Source organism: Lygodium microphyllum, chromosome 26 (genome assembly GCF_053477565.2).
Source record: "Lygodium microphyllum isolate KBCC chromosome 26, Lygodium_microphyllum_v1.1.10, whole genome shotgun sequence".
Lineage (NCBI taxonomy): Eukaryota > Viridiplantae > Streptophyta > Polypodiopsida > Schizaeales > Lygodiaceae > Lygodium > Lygodium microphyllum.
In genome coordinates, this window is record NC_141160.1 from 96517980 (window position 1) to 96536691 (window position 18712).

Consider the following 18712-nt stretch of genomic DNA (forward strand, 5'->3'; position numbering starts at 1 on the left):
AAAGAAAATCAAGAAATCCATCAGCCCTCCATGCACATGCTCTCTCCTTTTTTTCTTCGTAATGAGTAACTATATTAATCATAGGAGAAATATAGGAGTCCCGGCACAGTAGCAAAAGAAATTGTGCCAAACAAAAAAAAAAAACCCTGGCGCGAAAATGAAACCCCTACCACCCACTGACACACACCACACCATCTCCCCCTCACCAATTTCTTTTTGCTTTTCCTCTAGTGCCTAGTGCATCTTTTGGAAGGATTTGGAAGACTGAAGATGGGAGAGTAACTTCTAAGCATGATAATAGAAATCATTATACCTCCATCAATTCAAAGGCCTCCTACAAGTCCTTTCATAGTAGAGGGTTATATAAATATGCAAGCTTGGGTATAATTTGTACAGTTAATTAGTACTAACCTCAAGGTGCATTTCTTGGCGATACCAAGGACACTGATGTATTTTCCAACATCCTTGTGACTCTTGCCCTTTAGGGGACACTATTGTGTAGCAGTCTCTCTCTGGCAAGGTGATTGGTGCAATGGCATGAATCCACATGGGCTCTTACTAAACCCTAAGCTAGACATCACTTGTGACGTGGCCAACATTTGGTCTTGTGCATCGATTAGCATGGCTCTTGCCTCAATGCTAGACATGTTCTGTGTGTTGTTGTGGGTATGAATTACTGAACAATAATTTCAATGCTAGACATGTTCTGTGTGTTGATAAGTGTGTGTGAATTACTGAACAATAATTTCATATTTAAAAAAGGAAAACCAAGTGCTTGTGTGTTCTTGGGGAAAAGAAGACCTTGTTATATCTTGTGTTACCTTCTCTTTGGGGGAAAGGGGAGTTACTAGATCTACAAACTTAAATCCCATGCCTTATGGTTAGGCTTGCTTAACAAGACTCTATTTGATAGTAGTTTGGCGGGTAGTGTTAGTGGACAATGGCCAAATTTGAAGAGGTTAAGGAATCCTATAAAAGGTCCCCTTGGGATCAATTATGGGAGAGGATCTTGAACTCTAGCCTTGGGATAGCTGTGTACGTACAGTTAAGGGGTGTGGGTTGGTAACATGGGACATTAGTTGTTGAGAGGCCTGGAAGCTTAGGCCTAGTCCTTGCTGCTAGTGCAACAAGCAAATAGATTCCTTCCAATTTGTATGAAGTCTTCCACCCACTCCCTACTAGCATACCTATGCCATAAAGCCTCATGTTGGAAGCTTAGGCCTAGTCCTTGTTGCTAGTGGAACAACAAAATAGACCACTTACAGGCTTATATGAAGTCTTCCACCCACTCCCTATGGCATACCTATGCCATAGAACCTCATGTATTCTACTTTCCCCGATTTTCCTTCTTGTGTCACCCTTCCAAATTCCAATCCTTCTACAACATGATGATGACCCACCTACATCATTGCCCTATGTTAGCAAGGGGCTAAAGATTGAAGAGCAGAATGTATGAACTTGCTTGAACAATCATGCAATAACATAGTCATGGCTTGTGTTCACATGATCTTGCTTTGATTAATAGGACCTGCAATGGAGTCATACACTGGTCAATTGGTGCACAGAGTTGCTTGAGGATTGTATAATAACGTGCTTGCAGCTTGTGCCCACATGATCTTGCTTTGACTAATAGAACCTTCAAAGGTGTCACACTGACGAATTCATCACTAGTATGGTGTTGGTCAAGCCCTTTGTTCACTTTTTATTTTATTTTGGTTCAATTTTCTTATTATGTTCATGGATTTTGTGAATCTTATGGGTGCAAAATTGTTGTATTTAAGTTATGAGTCACGACACCAATGGTGGACATGCTCCACCTCATACACATACTGCTCTAGGGAGCCTCTCCTTGACACAATGCCCTCTGAGAAAACTCCACTCTTTTAGAGGCTGCCTTACCCAGCAGCAGAATGATTACTTCTATCATCTATTGGGCACTTGCCTTCTGGCAAGGTTGCATGAGTCCTTGCCCAGCTCCTTTGTGGAGGCAGCCAATGTCATTTGTCAGTACTCTCTTGGTGCTTTGCTAAAGCTCTATGTCAGCCTTGAAACCAGGAGGCCTCATTGTAGATCTCAAAAAAGCTGTATAAACTTTGTGGTAGTCTGTCCAACCTGCTATAGAACCATCCACTCTTGAGCATCAGCAAGCCTCATTGCTCCCTGTCTGGAGTGGTTGTGATCTTATACTATAGAGAGATTTTCTAGTAACCTTGTCACTTGCATGAGTCCAGAAGAAAGCTCTCACATGGTATCTATACTTTGTTTCAGCTTTCTTCATGGCCTCAACCTATGGCATGGAGATGAGATGGGACTGGGATGAGAAGCTAAAACATGGCTGTTCTGTATTACTATGCACTAGATGGCCAAGATGAGAAAAACACAAATTTTGTTTCTTAGCTTTACCAAAATCTTCTTTGCTTTATCCAGGACCACCCGTACCCATGCTTTGTCCTTTACAAATAATGGTTGGGGTTCGCCACCTTTGGTGAAAGGAACTTTCTTTTACATTTCCCAATAGGTCTACAGGATGGTTCCTTTGATTTGGGCTGTTTCTCAGTGGGAGTCTGTAGATACACCCAGCTTTTTGAAAGTTATCAGTCCCTTCTAGCTTGAGGATTATCTCATGGTACTCCAAATCATCCAAATTTCTTTCAACTTCACTTTCTGAAAGGATTTCCTTTAGAAAAGCAGTGTGTTCACACGTGTGTCTCACATGTGTAACTGTAGTGTGCCCCTGAACTCCATACACATATAATCTATTATACATGAAAAATCACAATTTTCTATTGATGTTTCCTTGTAATTGTCACATTGATTGACGTGACAAACATAAAAGGTCTCTTAGCATGGTCTGGGTGCAAGAGGTTTTCTCTCAAAAGATAGCACCCCTATCAAATTGAATGCTTACCAAAGCATCCCATATTTCAAGAGGGTATCCTCATATTCAAATCTACCTATCTTAGAGCGGCCTCCCTTCTTCACCCAACTAGTCTCTAATGTCACTTGACATAGAGCAGGTCTACTTGCATCTCTTACTAGTCCCTCTATTCTCAGGTCTTTGAGAGCAGGAAACTCATTCAAGTCAAGGGAGTCCATTGAACAATCATCCTCAGCCTGTCAAGTTAACATTTTGTGTGTGAAACATTGTGGAAGATGGTTGCTATATCCTCCTCTTGTTTGAGATCAGCCAGTTTGTATTCAATGCCTTAAGTCCTTGCCCCAAAAAGGTGCGTTGCTCAAATGGTTCCCAAACAACAACTGATGGGAACACCTTCACTAGAAGCAAGATGGGCGGCCACTCCTTTACGTGGATGCCCACTCCATTCTCTCTTTTTTGTTACTCCTCTTCATTTGGTTACAAGTTCTTGCTGTCTTGGCATCTTGATCTACTTCCTACATTTCATGAGAGAATCCTCAGTCATAACCCAATTCTCTATGATGGCCTTGCTTCTCACCCCAACTGATCTCTATCATCTCTTGGCAATGCTGGCATATACTAAGTCTATATGACTTGCTTACTGATCCCTCTATGTCTCAACTGGATCACAGGGAGGGAGAGGAGAAACTCATCCAAGTCTAGGACGTCCTTTCAGAAATCATCCATGGTCTCTATTGGTCCATCTATGACCTGATTGGATCCTCAAAATGGGGAAAGACAAATCCAGGGTGTCCTTCGAGGAATCATCATCAATCCCTATCAAAATTGACTTTTCTGTATGAAACATCTTGGGAGGTGGCTGTTATATCATCCTCTTGTTTGGTATTTCAAGTATGTGGGCTCAAAGCATGGCTCAAGCGTATAGTAGCTACATCATATGCATACAAGGTCTGTTAGGGTGGTCCAAGTGGTATAAGGGATAGAAGCCAAGGAAGAGGAATATAATTCACTAGGAGGTGGTGCAAAGAAACACTTGCCTAAGCTCCTAGTGATGCCATGAATCCTTTTGGAGCTGCTCCAAGCATCCATGGAGCAAGTGAATAATGGAAGAATAGAGCAAGGTAAGAGGAGTGTACACAGAAGGGCACTGGATGTGCCACCTTGCAAGGCTCTCCATGGGCTCTGAGACTTCTGATCGTGATGCTGAAAGCTCCCAAACCTGCTGGCCCGGCACAGACATTAACCTAAATGATGAAGATTATAGCTTGCATCTCAACATCATGGAGTAACTGCCACCCCCTGCCTGACTGATTTCCAAGAAAAGGTCCCCCAGGTGTTGCACGTCAGGCTCAGTTCTATGAAGCAAGGAATCACATTTTGTACACAAATGAGCATCACCACATGTTCTGAGTACTACTATACTCACCTTATATGGGAAGACTTGTACCTGCAAGGTTCCTGCACTTTTCAGACCATAGATGAGATGGGTAGTGATTGTAGATTAGAACTACAAGGATGATTTATGTGGTGAAGCTATAGTCAACTGTGGAAAAACGTCCGGATAATAGTTTGCTACTGTCCCTTGCACCTCATGAGTTGCAAACAGCAGGATAAAGACGACATTGGTATACATCATTAAGTTGTGACATCATAAAGTTTTCAGGTCTAGGCAAGTCCTACTCTTTGCTTTTTCCAGTGCAATTAATAGCACGACTCAATACAATGGTTATTCCCAGTGTGAGGTTCATATAGCTTCAATCATACAAACAACAAACAACAAGCACTGGATTTAATCAGCATAAAAATCTTCACATTGCCAAAAAATTCATTGCAAATGGAGCTCAAACCTTGCTAACAAATGCAATAGAATGTGAACTGGCAGCCTTCCCAAGAGCACCAAACATCGGCTTCATCCTAACCTGTAAGTAATCCATATGTTGAAAATAGTAAGTATGACTAAATGTCGAAGTAACACCATGTACATAAACACGTTAATAAGTTGGTTACCGGTTCTGGCGAAGGGATACTAGCATTAGCATCCCCCATCTGTGCCCATGCTATAACACCACCTTTAATGACCATCAATGGCTTAACACCAAAAAACCCAGGGTGCCATAAGACCAAATCTGCTACTTTGCCAACCTGTAAAGTACTCCAAGCATAAGCATTTATAATTTTTAATCTGAGAAAGACAATTCTATTAAGAACATTTCAATAGTAGTGATCATCACTAAGTCAATATGCAAAGCACAAAATCCCAGTACATGAAATGAATGAAAATGAAAGGGGTCAACAATTTCCTGGCTATGTGCTCAAGTTGTTTGTCTAATACAAGGCTAATAGAATGATCAATCTAGTACACAGCTAATATAAAACCAGTCTAGCAGTCTACAATACCAAATCATATAGGGCATCCTAATTTTTTAAGCAAGAAAGGAAAGTCCTACTCCTAACACCTCAAGAAAATCCCTCCAAGTTAAAGTACAAAGCACAAAGAATGCTGTAAAGAGTAGTTTAAGTACATCACAACTACAATGGGTTGTGTGAAAAATCAATCTGGTGGGCAATAATGCCAGGCCAACAAGGGGCTGTGTGAAAGAAGGTGCCAAAGTCTCAGGTCCGCAGGAAGGCATTCCTCCTCCTCTTGAGTCACACTGCAGCCTCCCCCATATCCCACAAAGGTATGGATGGTCTCTATCCAAATCCTCAAAAGAGTCTCTGCAGTGGAGTCATCTTGAAGATCTAGAGGGGAGACCCTGCTCAAATGCTGGCCAATCACCAGGAAGAAGTGGCTCCCCTAAAAATCCTCATATCCACATGTTGGGCCTTCTGTTTGTGACCCAAGCTACAGCCCCCATGGAACCAGCCTTTGTTCTTGGATAGGGTGGTAAATTACCTGATTAACCGACAATTACAGCAAGCAAGCTATGGCCCCCAATGGAACCAGCCTTTCTTCTTGGGTAGGGTGGTAAATCACCTGATTAACGAGAAATTACAGCAAGCAGTAAATTCATAAAAATTAAAATTAACACTTCACCACTTGTTAACATGTGATTGGCCCAAAATTGGTGCCCCTTACAATATATATTTTTTCTAGAGAAGAGAAAAAAGTTCTGTTAATCAGACTCAAAACAAAATATCCCAAGGATAAATGCAAAATACAAAGCAGTCTTGTAAGGGACTTCCATATCAAAAAATATGTAACAAGGAGAAGTCTATTACAAAGCTTGAATGAATAGCTAGTCGGGAGGTCTATGATGCAAGACCATGTGGATCTCGAAAAGGAAGAAAGTGCCAAAATCCCGTCCTGAGCAAAACATCTCTCCTCCTCAGCTGCTTTGAATTGGCTTGTATTCTCTCTCATCTCCAGTGGAAAGTATGCACAATCTCTGTCCAGATCCTAGGGAGAGTCTTTATAGTAGATATGTCCAAAAAATCAATAGGCTGGCTACATCTGGTTGTCCATATGTATCAAGCAATAATGCTAGCTCCGAACTCCCACTTGTGACAATGCCCTTAAGTCCACACTGTTTGTGAAAAATTTGGCATGATAATCTTGCTTGTAAGCTGGCCCCAAACAAGATAGGCATGGCATGATATCCCTATATATCCTCATATCCACATGTTGGGCCTTCGTCTGTGACCCAAGCAACCGTCCTCCTTGTAGCAATCATGGAGTATGCAGTGCAATGAAACACCATCCTAAGGCTTCTCCTCTAGACCTCCTGAGCCCTTGTGCAATCCCATATGTAGTGCCTGTGTCTCGTCACACTCCCCAAAATCTAGTGTAAGGGATAGGGTTTCTACTAAAACATCCACGTAGGATCCCAACCTACACACAAGGGACGACTATATCCACGAACATAAAGGGATTGGATATCAGACACAATACCACTAGTCCACACTGTCCCAATGTATGGACGTGTTGGCCTACAAGCCAAAGCTCCAAGACTAGTGATCACACAACGAATGTGCACAATAGGGCCTTGAGACTAGTGCCCGTTTGGATGTCTAAGGAGGTACCATCTACGATAGCCAAGCCATGTACCAATTGCTAAACTCCTGTGTGCTAGTAACCAAAGAAAGAGTGGCATCTTTCTTGGTCTAAATCTGTCCTCCAATCTCCTCTAGAAGTCTACAAAGAAAGGCCATGATATGCCATGGGCAATCCAATGCTGAGCTGCAGCTGGCACTGCTCTGATCCTGCTCATCTCTACATCCTCCTTCCCACCTTAGTGTTGAGCCCGTCTCTGTACAAATTCTAGAACTTAGGGCTGTCATGACTCATAAGTGGCCAGCAGCATAAATCCAAAATTGCCCTTTGATTCTAAGCACATCCAGACACAAATTAGGTCTTTCACATTTGCATGCTAGTCACTTCAAGTGTGGATGGGAAAATCGTCATAGATCTGATGTAAATTTTCAGATTTGTACCAGATCGCTCTGTCACAAGGCTGAGCTTAATTGGAAGCTTCTGAAGTTTGCTGAGAAACCCTAATTACTGCAGAAATTAGGCCTGATTTCAGCAAAATGATGTTGAATCTCTTCACATTTGTTGAGATGTTAAAAATGAATTTTTTTGGGGGGGTGGTTTTAAGATTGGGAAAGTATTAGTTCCTCCTAGTACTTGATTTGCCAATAAAAGAAGAATGTATATGCCCTTGGATACTTAGGTGTGGATACATCACATTGGACCATATTCTCACACTTAGGGAAATCATTGAGGAGGGCCAAGTTTGAGACAAGAGGATTCGTTGTGGCTTTGTGAATTTTCACAAGGCATTTGACACAATACCTTGAGAACATTTCATGTAGAGATTGTAGGAGATTGAAGTGCTAAAAGTTATACAATGGGGCACTTATACATTGTGTGAGAAAGTGACAGGCCATGTGTGCAAACCTAGGGGATGTCTAAGAGGATCAATGACACCATAGGAGCAACACAGGGATGCTCACTTTCACCCACACTATTTGGACTTTACATAGATGAGGTGTCTGACTACATTGATAGAGGAGGTGGAGCTCGAGAGCTAGCCTAGCTAGAGTGTTAATATTGATAGTATTATATGCTGATGATATTGTACTAATTTTAGACTCACCAGAGGGCTTACAATGTCACTTAGATGCACAATATATCTTTTGCAGCAATAGAGATCTCACAGTGAATCTTGGAAAAACCAAAGTTGTGGTATTCAACACCTCGGCAACATGGGTGACCCAATCTATGTATCAGTTCACATTTGGGGGCAATGTAGTGGAGCATGTGAGAGAATATATATACATAGGAGTCATTTTCTCTGGCTCGATATTTTCACTAAGGGGGGTAGCTAAGACTCGGTTGGCATGAGGCTATGAAGTACTAGGGGCCATTAATGGATATTGTGCCCATATACAGTTTCAAGAACCTCACACCAAACTATGGTTGTTTGACACACTAGTCACACCTACTCTTTTTTATGGAGTGGAGGTTTGGGGTTGCAGCCTACATCACAGATGATTGAGCACACTTACTAACCAGACTACCCTAGCGAGAGACCATTATGATGGTTGGGACCACATATAGAGACCATTGGTGATGATGATATTACACATGATCAGGAGTAAGCCCTCCACCTTACTTCCTATCATCAGAGTGGAGTTAGGGGTAGCACCTATGGCTGTGGAGGCACTCTTAGAGTAGTGACTTTCTTACATAGGATATGGGAGCTCCCGTGCCATAAATATCCCAGATTGGCAATGACTTTCTCTAGATAGCTAGCAGAGGTAAGTGAGAGGGATTGTTGGTACTCACAGATAGCCACTTGGACGAGCTTACATGGGCTAGGCATCAACCAACTCCCACCTTTTGACTATTGCTTGGACTGTCCTACACTCCCTCTCAATTGATTTGAGCTAAATTCAGTCATTAGGACCGATGTCCTGAGAGTTGAGATAGGGAGGACTTGGATCTAGCTGCCCCTCCCTCTAGGATCAAAGATGGAGTTTTACTGGAGGCACTTCCTACACCTCTCCGAGGATGGATTTATTGTCCGATCATAGTATATGGACATGCACCTCTCCCACAGTATGCGGGCTATTATTGGACAGATGGGTACCTCCTCCCATCAGTTGAGGATAGAGACAGGTAGATGGACAGATATTCCATTAGAGGATAGGATATGCCAACATGTGATGATAGAGAGCTTGAGATGGAGAAGCACTATGTATGCAGATGTACAGTGTACTATGACATATGGGGAAGGTCCACTACCTTTTCCATGAGGGCTTTGGACCTCTTTGTCGTGTCATGGAGGATGAGGATCAAACATGTCTAGGGCTTTTTCTCTTGTAGCTCTAAAGGTGCCACATAGCACAACTACGAGAAAGGAGACCAACTCGCCTAGAGGGACCCAGGTAGAGAGTAGTGATAATTTTCTTTCATAGATTAGAACCCATAGGCACTACCGGCTCAATAGACATGGATCCATCTTGCCAGACTACCCCTACTCCACGCTGCAGAGTCACACTAGATAGGGCCATTGCACTTTGTCGAGCACTGCAACCTCGACCATGCAGACGACGACTGAGGGGCCCATACTATAGTTAGATTAGAGCCATCATTACAAGACACACAAGACTCACCCCTCGATACATTAGCAGGGTGGCCTTGGATCACATCATGATTGGGATCATGTGTTGATTTTGACAATTAGAGAGGAGCTATTATAGCTAGACATTTTATACGTTCAATTTTTTAGATATAGAGATCTTTAGATATTAGCCTTATACTAGGATGCATTTTTCTTTCACTTTTGTGATGAGATGACATTGGACAGAGATGTACTTTGGTTTTCCCCTGCACAAAAAAAAAAGAGCCAGTCCAACTAGCCTCCCATAGGCTACCTTAGCCTTGCATGACATGATCTCTCCTTATATGCCAAGTGGCAAACCTGCCCATGCACCACTCAACCTCTAGAAATGAATTTCTAGCAATGCATAATTGTTGAAAATAAGAAATTTCTTGTTCATGCCCACAAATTGGCCATTGCCCATCCACTATTCGAAATTCTCAGCCTTAGTACTTGGCATTGAATGTTTACTTTTTCTAACCCCCATGACATCACAAGTCATTTCCAAGGGTACATGTAATGCCTACAGCCAAGAATTGTCACCAGGCATTGGTGTACTCGTCACCCACTAGCACCTATTTATCACAGCATATGACAACTTCTGTTAGTGTCTCTTGCTGTTGAAGCTTAGGTTTGACTGCCACTATGCCCAAATTTAACTTGCACTTCACATGTGCGAAATTTGATTATGCCAAAGCAACAAGTTAAAATTCATGTCCCCATGATAGACTTCCCCCTTTAATCCCTGCAATTGTTTTTGATTGCATTATTGTAGTGTGATATAAACATATGAAATTACTAGCAAAGCCTGCGGCATCATAGTCAAATGACATCTGTAACGGCTATTGCTTAGCTAAACCCATGCCAATATCATACAAAAATTTCCAGCCAAAACAACCAAGTTATGATTTACATATGAATCAAGATTGTTAACAGAACCATAAGGGATGCATCCATTTACCAAAATCTAAAACTATTATGACTTATCAAGACAAAGTAATGCATAAACCGAGAATAACCGATGCAAAGATGTGTCACATGAAATGCATAGTACACATCTGCATACCAACCATAGTGACTAGTACACTAAATAGTGACCTCATGGGAAAAACAGGTAGCTGCTGTTGGAAAATGGCAGCCAGCTATGGAGAGAGAGAGAGGAGAGACAATGACAACAAGAGAGTGAGCTGAAGCAAAAAGAGTAGAGTGTACTTGAAAGAATGAAAGATAGAGTGAAAGTACAACTTATGTTTAGGTCAAGGGTTGACCTAGCCAGCCTTCCACCAACTAACTAAAGTTACGTTTATTTTACTCTAGAGCCTAGTGCCACTACTTTTAAGTTTCTAAGACACCAGGTGTACACACCTTACATTGACACTTTAATAAGTGTCCACACCACACAAATTACATTGGGCACTCCCCATAGAATCGGAAAATTCTAACACCCCCCTGTAGTGCCAATGTGATGCCCCACTGTCAAAATACCATGTTTCTTGCGTTTTAGCAGCATTAAATGCTGAATCAGCCATTGAAGAATCATAATTGCATGTGAGAAATGCATAGTCCTCCTCTACAAAGTTTGTTGAAGTATCATCATCAGTAGATTTGCTGGCTGATGTTTCTTGGACAGCCAAACCGGAGTTCTTTTTCTTCTCTTTGGCCAATCTCTTTCTACATTCATCGATATAGTGACCGTGCTTCTTGCAATAATGGCATTTCCCCTTCTTTTTAGTCTTTTCTGTGTCTTGGACAACCTTATTTGATGGCTGTCTAGCATCACCCTATTGCTGATTTTTTACATTTTTCTTGACTTTTCCTTTGCCTTTGAGCTTGGAAAGCATAGCCACATCATCTGAATGCAATGGCACATTCTTCCAAGTCTGTTCCTCTTGCAACAAGAGGCCTTCCAACTCCACAAATGTAAGAGGCTGCTGCCCCCTCCTCAAAGAAAACATCAAAGAGGTGTGGAAACCAAGATATGACTCTAGAAGAGAGTTCAATGTGATGTTTGCCAATTCAGCATCTTGAATGACCTCATCAACATTGAGTAGCTACTCACACAAATCCTGTATGTGAGTAAGGTGCTTTGTCATGCTATCACCTTCATCCATAGTCACATTGGCCAACTCTCTGCGGAGATAGGATATCCTGGCCTCATTGCGTGCTGCAAACATACGCGTAAGTACATCCCATGCTGATTTTGAGGTCTTACTGTTGGGTATTTCACTCACACCTCACTTACGCCTACGCTCACATAGGAGTGTCGGTGATCAGTAGGACACAGGGGCACTTTTTACTCTTGTTAGGAGAGGTTTTTCCCCTAGACTTATGGTATTATTTCGTATGTGCTTATGACACACTTACGGACACTTACTGTATTCGGGTGTGAACACCCCTACAACCCTAAGGTTTAAGAGTTGTACCTTGTACTTCCAGTTTACACTCTTTCAGCTACTGGATTGAGTGTCGTGCTTCACTCTCACACTGTCTACTAGTTTTCTGTATTGAGCTTCGATCTTGTCCTCTCTCACATTCAAGTGAAGAATGCTCCGCAGAGTTCTGGGACTTCTGGCACATCACAAGCAAACAAAAAACAAGGGGACACACAAGCCAAAAAGGGAAAATGCCATTATTGCAAGAAGCCAAGCCACTACATCACTGAGTGTAGAAAGCGCATTGCCAAAGAGAAGAATAAGGAGTCAAGAATGTCTGTTTTTGATGCTTCTTCCATTGTTATTGAGTCTGCGTTCTTTGTTGCAGACAGGGACTACTGTTTTTACACATGCAATTATGACACCTCTTGGGTAGATCGAGCATTTAGCTCTATTGAGGATTCAGGCACTTGGTTTTTTGACCGTGGTGCTTCTAGGCATATTGCATCTCGCAGAGATTTATTTGCTTTTGTTAGTGCTGTTCCAGTTGGCAAGTCTGTACAGTGTGCCAACAATGCATCGTACCCTGTTCGAGGTATTGGGGAGATTGTGCTCACAGCCATTGATGGCTCTATTCTCCGCCTACAGGATGCTTTATTTGTGCCAGGTATAAAGAAGAATTTGCTCTCTATCTCTTCTTTGGCACGTTGTGGATTGCAAGCCACATTTGTTGATGACAGATGCATGGTGAGAGACAAAGAATACATGAATTTGGTCTTGACAGGCACTTTATGTCATGGGTTATACGAGTTGGATGCTCTTTCAGTTGATCAGTCAACATGGCCTACTGTTTAGAAGATAGATTTGAACATGCAAACATACTTACATGATTTTACCTGCTGAAAACTATGCAATGATTATTTTGCTCATGCATTGATGAGAAAGACATTTACATGCAATACAATGCTTTTGCAGCGAAGATGGTTGTTCATAAAGCCAATGCAAACAACAACAACAATAATCAGTCATGTGTCTTCATGAAATGTTGATATGCAAATGTGCACATGGCAACAATGATAGAATTGGAAAGAATTGACAAATGTGATTGTTTGCGAGATACGATCATCAATCCCCATATTTGAATGCATAACTCATGGTGCATGCAAAACTGTGTGTAGTAGACATCCACTCTTACTCCTGCAATGATATAGGCAGAGTTATGACATGCTAGGATGGGGCAGGTGAACTTTGGCAGCTTGATGCTCTTGCAGTGTACGCAGATGCTAGATGGATTACCTCTACTAGAGAGACCTCCTGAGCACTTGTGCGAAGGATGTATTTTGGGGAAAATGCATTGGTTGTCGTTTCCCCGTGATGTTGCTTTTAGAGCAACAGCCAGATTGCAGTTAGTGCATTCAGATGTATGTGAGCCTATGCAAACAAAGTCATTGGGAGGATGTTACTATTTTGTGACTTTTATTGATGACTTTACTCGATTTTGCTGGGTCTACTCTTTGGCTAAAAAGTCAGAAGTGTATGATGCATTCTTGGCTTTTATTGCACTTGTTGAAAACCAGTCTGATTGTAAAATTTAGACTCTCCGTTCGGACCGAGGGGGGGAATACATGCCCTCTATGCTGAATTCCTTTTTGAAGCAGAAGGGCATTGTCCATCAATACACTACTACTTAGACTCCATAGCAGAATGGGGTTGCAAAGAGGAAGAATCGGTTACTCATGGAGATGGCTAGATGTATGCTAAAGGCAAAGGGCTTGCCTCACAGTTTTTGGATGGAAGCCATCATGTGTGCTTGCCATGTTTTGAACAAATGCCCCACCAAAGCATTGAAGAAAATTACACCTTTTGAGGCTTGGAACAGCCGGAAATCTTATGTTGGACACTTTCCTACCTTTGGGTGCCTTGCATATGCATATATTCCAAAGGTACTCAGAAAAAAGTTGGATAACAATACTGTGAAATGCATTTTTGTTGGATATAGCAGTGAGAGCAAAGGCTATAGATTCTATGATCTTGTTTCTAAAGAGGTGTTTGTCAGTAGGGATGTACTATTTGATGTAAAATCAGAACTGTCCCTGGCTAGTTTAGACAAATATCAGGCTGCCCGTGATGTATTTGAAGGGCTGCTGCCCATTACATTTGGTGATTCAGCTGGAGTTTCAGCAAGTGAACTCAATGTTCAACTAGCTGCTCCTTTGGAAAATGCAAAAAATCAGCCATTGGCTGATCTAAATATTCAGCAAAGTGCTGAAACTGAAATTCCGCAAGAGCTTATGCACAGTCAGGAGACAAGAAAAATGCCTAGATGGTATTTACAGACTATGAAAGATAGTCATCTGGATGCACCCATGGCTGGTCAGTGGTCATACTAGAAGGAAAGCTCGTATACATGATACTGCACATACCATGGAGTTTGTTATGGCAGCAAGCACCCTTGATGATGAGGAGCCTGAATGTTTTGAGGATCCACAACAAAGTGTGCATTGGATGGCAGCAATGAAAGCTGAATTGGATTCTATCACTAAGAATCAAACATGGGATTTGGTGTCTCTGCCATTTGGGAAGAAAGCCATTGGAATAAAATGGGTCTACAAGCTGAAACGGAATGTAGATGGATCCATTGATAAATACAACGCAAGGGTTGTAGCTAAAGGCTATGCACAGAAAAAAGGCATTGACTATGAGGAGACATTTGCTCCTACTTCCTGTATGACAACCATCAAGTCTATGGTTGCTTTGGCTGCTCATTATGGATGGACTGTGCATCAGTTGGATATTAAAACTGCATCTTTACATGGGGAACTTCATGAGGAAGTATATGTACAACAGCCCATTGGTTTTGCACTTGAGGGCTTGGAACACTTGGTTTGCAAGCTGAAAAGGCTTTATATGGTTTAAAACAAGCTCCTAGAGCTTGGTATGCAAAGATAGATGCTTTTTTGCTTAGCCAAGGGTTCATAAACAGCTCATCTGAGTCTACCCTTTACGTATGTAAAGAGGGGGGATCCATGCTGATCATTTGTCTTTATGTTGATGATCTCTTGCTTACAGGGACACATGCTGATCAGATTTCAACATTTAAACAAAATTTGCAGCAAACTTTTGACATGTCAGACTTGGGATCTTTGCATTATTACAGTTCATACATGATGCTAGAGGTATTGGGTTATCACAGTCAAGATACATTGGTAAACTTCTTGAGAAGTTTGGCTTACAGGATTGGAAGCTAGTTTGTACACCAATGGAACCTGGACTTAAACTGTCATTACATAATGACAGTGATTTGTTTGATATACATATATATGCTCTAGCAGTTGGATGTCTTATTTACTTATGCAACACTAGGCCAGACACACAGTTTGCAGTTTCAGCTCTAAGCAGATATATGCATCAGCCACGCATGTCACATTGGCAAGCTGTTAACCCTGTCTTTCGTTACTTGTAGGGTACTAGATCTCTTGGATTGCTTTATGCAAAGGGGGGACCATTGCAGTTACATGCTTACAGTGATTCTGATTGGGCTGGTGATTCTGATTCATGTTACTCCACTATGGCAATTGTTTCTTTCTTGGCTCGTCTTGCATATCTTGGCTTAGCAAGAAATAGTCCACTATTGCCACATCGTCATGTGAAGCTAAATACAAGGCAGCTTTCACTACCACAATTAAATGCGTATGGATTAGACGCTTAGTAGCTGAGCTGGATGTATTTGTTACGGAGCCTACTACTTTGTTCACTGACAGTTAGAGTGCCATTGCAGTGGCACGGAACCCTGTGTTTCATGCACGCATGAAACACATTGAGATACATTATCACTTTGTTAGACACGCAAGTGATATCAGCCTTGTCTATTGTCGTACCACCAGTAATGTGGCAGACATCTTCACCAAGGCTCTTCCTCGTGACAAATTTGAAGCATTTTCGTGATGCTTTAAATTTGATCTTCTTTGGTGGTGGATGATCCTTGTATTCTTAATCACTCTTCACTCTAGGGGGGTTTGTTGGGTATTTCACTCACGACTCACTTACGCCTACGTTCACATAGGAGTGTCGGTGATCAGTAGGACATTGAGGCACTTTTTACTCTCGTTAGGAGAGATTTTTTCTCCGAGACTTATGGTATTATTTCGCATGTGTTGATGACATACACTTACGAGCACTTACCGTGTTTGGGTGTGAACATCCCCTACAACCCTGAGGTTTAATGGTTGTACCTTGTACTTCCAGTTTACACTCTTTCATCTATTGGATTGCGTGTCGTGCTTCACTCTCACACTGTCTACTAGTTTTCTGTGTTGAGCTTCGATCTTGTCCTCTCTTACACTTACAAGACCGAATGTGAGGAATAATTGCCCTTTTCACTGACAAGGCAATCAAAGAAAGTGCCTGTGCATCTTTTGAGTCCTATTTCCTCAGAGATCCTCGATAGGAGGGAGAGGAGGGGCAGCAGTAGTAGCAACATCAATACCAGCAGCAGCAGCACGAGCAACCTGTCCTCGAGCGTTACGCTGAGGTGTCTAAGGTGCAAGACCTTCTGGTCATTGCAAATTACCTATAACATAGCTCCACATGTCCTTCGCCACAATAAGGTTACAAACCATAAAACCCCATAGTGGGTAGTTTGAGCCATCAAGTTTGTCCTCCTGAGTGAGGACACTAAGGATGTTGCTCTGATCATTACTTCCCTGACGTGCCATGCTGTCAATGATAAACAAAAATCTACATCCAAATACTTCAATGCTGAAGTATAGAGTATACTCCTCAGAGTACCAAAATCCCCCACGGGATTAAGAAATAAGTACCAAATTTTCACACAAATGCCAAAGTGTGCACAATGCCACCAAAATCAGCACTCAGCCAGTAAATTACAATACTATACTACTGTACCATACCCGTCTTGAAATGTGTGTCCACAAAAGTACAAAATACAACAACTTAATGTTGATTCTTACTAAAATTTACTAAATTTTTCCAAAATTCTCTGCCCAATCTGACTTTAACAGCAATTAAATGTTGTTGTACTGCTTGTTGCTTGCCTTGGAGTGCATGTCGAGCAAAAGCCCTAAATTTCTTTCTAAAATTTCAAAGAAATTGAAGAAATTTGTACATTACAGCTACAATTTTTGCAGAAACGTCGCCTCGGGATGCGTGTCAGCAGTGAACAGCAGCTGAAATCTACCTCGTGATGCGTGCCGGATCGAAAAAAATGAAAAGCTCAAAATTTTTTTGAGCCAATGTGGAAGAAATTGTGCAATGTCTATGAGTTTGGTAACAATTTGTGTAGGGCTTCCAATCGGGCAAAAGCCCCAAATTTTTGGTGGGAATGTCCAAGAAATTGAAAAATTTCTTCGAATTGGTTGTCAATTTGAACTCCGGGAGTAAAAATTAGCAAAAGCCCCAAATTTTTGGGCAACAGGAGCTGAGAATCGAGAAGAGATGGGTGAAATAGACTAGAAATTCCAGAAATTTCGAGAAAACCCCAAATCTGAAAATTAGGGTTTTTGCACTTTTTAGGGGTTGCAGAAATTGGCTGGCAGGATTGAGAAAATGGCGGGCAAAGCTGAAAACAGCAGCAGCTCTTCCAAAACAGCAGCTCCTCAGGCTGCGTGCAGGACTGTGTGTGGGACTGCGCGTTGGACTGCATGCAGGGCTGCGCGCAGGCTGAAAACAGCAGATCTTGAGCAGATGACTGAGCTGGACAAATCTGGAGCAAATGGACAGATTTGGAGCTGATGGCTGAATTGGACAGATCTGGAGTAGACAAGAGACGGCTCAGCTACAGCTCCTCCTCCACTTTAGTAGCACCTCACAGCAGCTGAAAACCCTTCCTCGAGCTGAGATTCAAGCTGGCAGCAGTAGGAGCTTGGGCGGGATGGCACCGGTTGACCGTGGCTGAACGGAATCCGTGCGTACGAGCTGCTCAGACACCAAATGTTGGAAAATGGCAGCCAGCTATGGAGAGAGAGAGGAGAGACAATGACAGCAGAAGAGTGAGCTGAAGCAAAAAGAGCAGAGTGTACTTGCAAGAATGAAAGATAGAGTGAAAGTACAACTTATGTTTAGGCCAAGGGTTGACCTAACTAGCCTTCCACCAACTAACTAGAGTTAGGTTTATTTTACTCTAGAGCCTAGTGTCACTACTTTTAAGTTTCTAAGACACTAGGTGTACACACCTTACATTGACACTTTAATAAGTGTCCACACCACACAAATTACATTGAGCACTGCCCATAGAATCGGAAAATTCTAAGACTTGCTTGGATACAAAGTACATCTAAGATTCACTATATACATGAGTTGTCCATCACTAGAGGAGTGAAAGTGCTACCCCCCTTCATATTAGGCCATACTCTTGAGCCCTTGCTTTGCTGAATCTAAATGAGCCCAACCTATAGTCAGCTCTAGTTGAAATGCATTGAGGTAAAGTTGCAATGACTATGGATGATTTGCCAAGTCACCCTCTTCTATCCATTTTCTATCCATTGGTGAGTAATTATGAAACTTCACTAAGTAGTGCCTCAGCCTATACGGCACATCACAACCTTTCCAACATATGGAAAGGCCCATAGTAACACATTCATCTTTGAATACAAATGTTCTTTGCCTTTCATCGTTTCTAGCCCTGCCTTTTCAAAATGTAGCAATACCCAACCACTCTTTGCAAATTTTAATATATATCTATGGCAATTAGCTTTCCTCTTTTTCTTATGTTGTGATTTTTGAAGTGCTTGCTTGATCTTTTGATAAGCCACATCCATGCTCTCCACATATCTATCAGCCTCAAATATTTTATCCTCTGCATGCAACATAGGTGGAAGTTGGAACTTTTTTTCCAC

General features: G+C 41.9%; 1 protein-coding gene across 3 annotated transcripts in view; it reads right to left on the bottom strand.

Annotated features, from left to right (window-relative positions):
• URE (urease) overlaps window positions 1-18712 on the bottom strand; it is a 186188-nt gene that overhangs the window by 1185 nt on the left and 166291 nt on the right. For all 3 annotated transcript variants that reach the window (XM_087668540.1, XM_087668541.1, XM_087668542.1), the window contains 2 exons: window positions 4886-5020; window positions 4726-4797 (listed from right to left, as the gene is read on the bottom strand). In XM_087668540.1, coding sequence (XP_087524666.1) covers window positions 4726-4797; window positions 4886-5020 — 207 coding nt within the window. The remainder of the gene's footprint in view (window positions 1-4725; window positions 4798-4885; window positions 5021-18712) is intronic.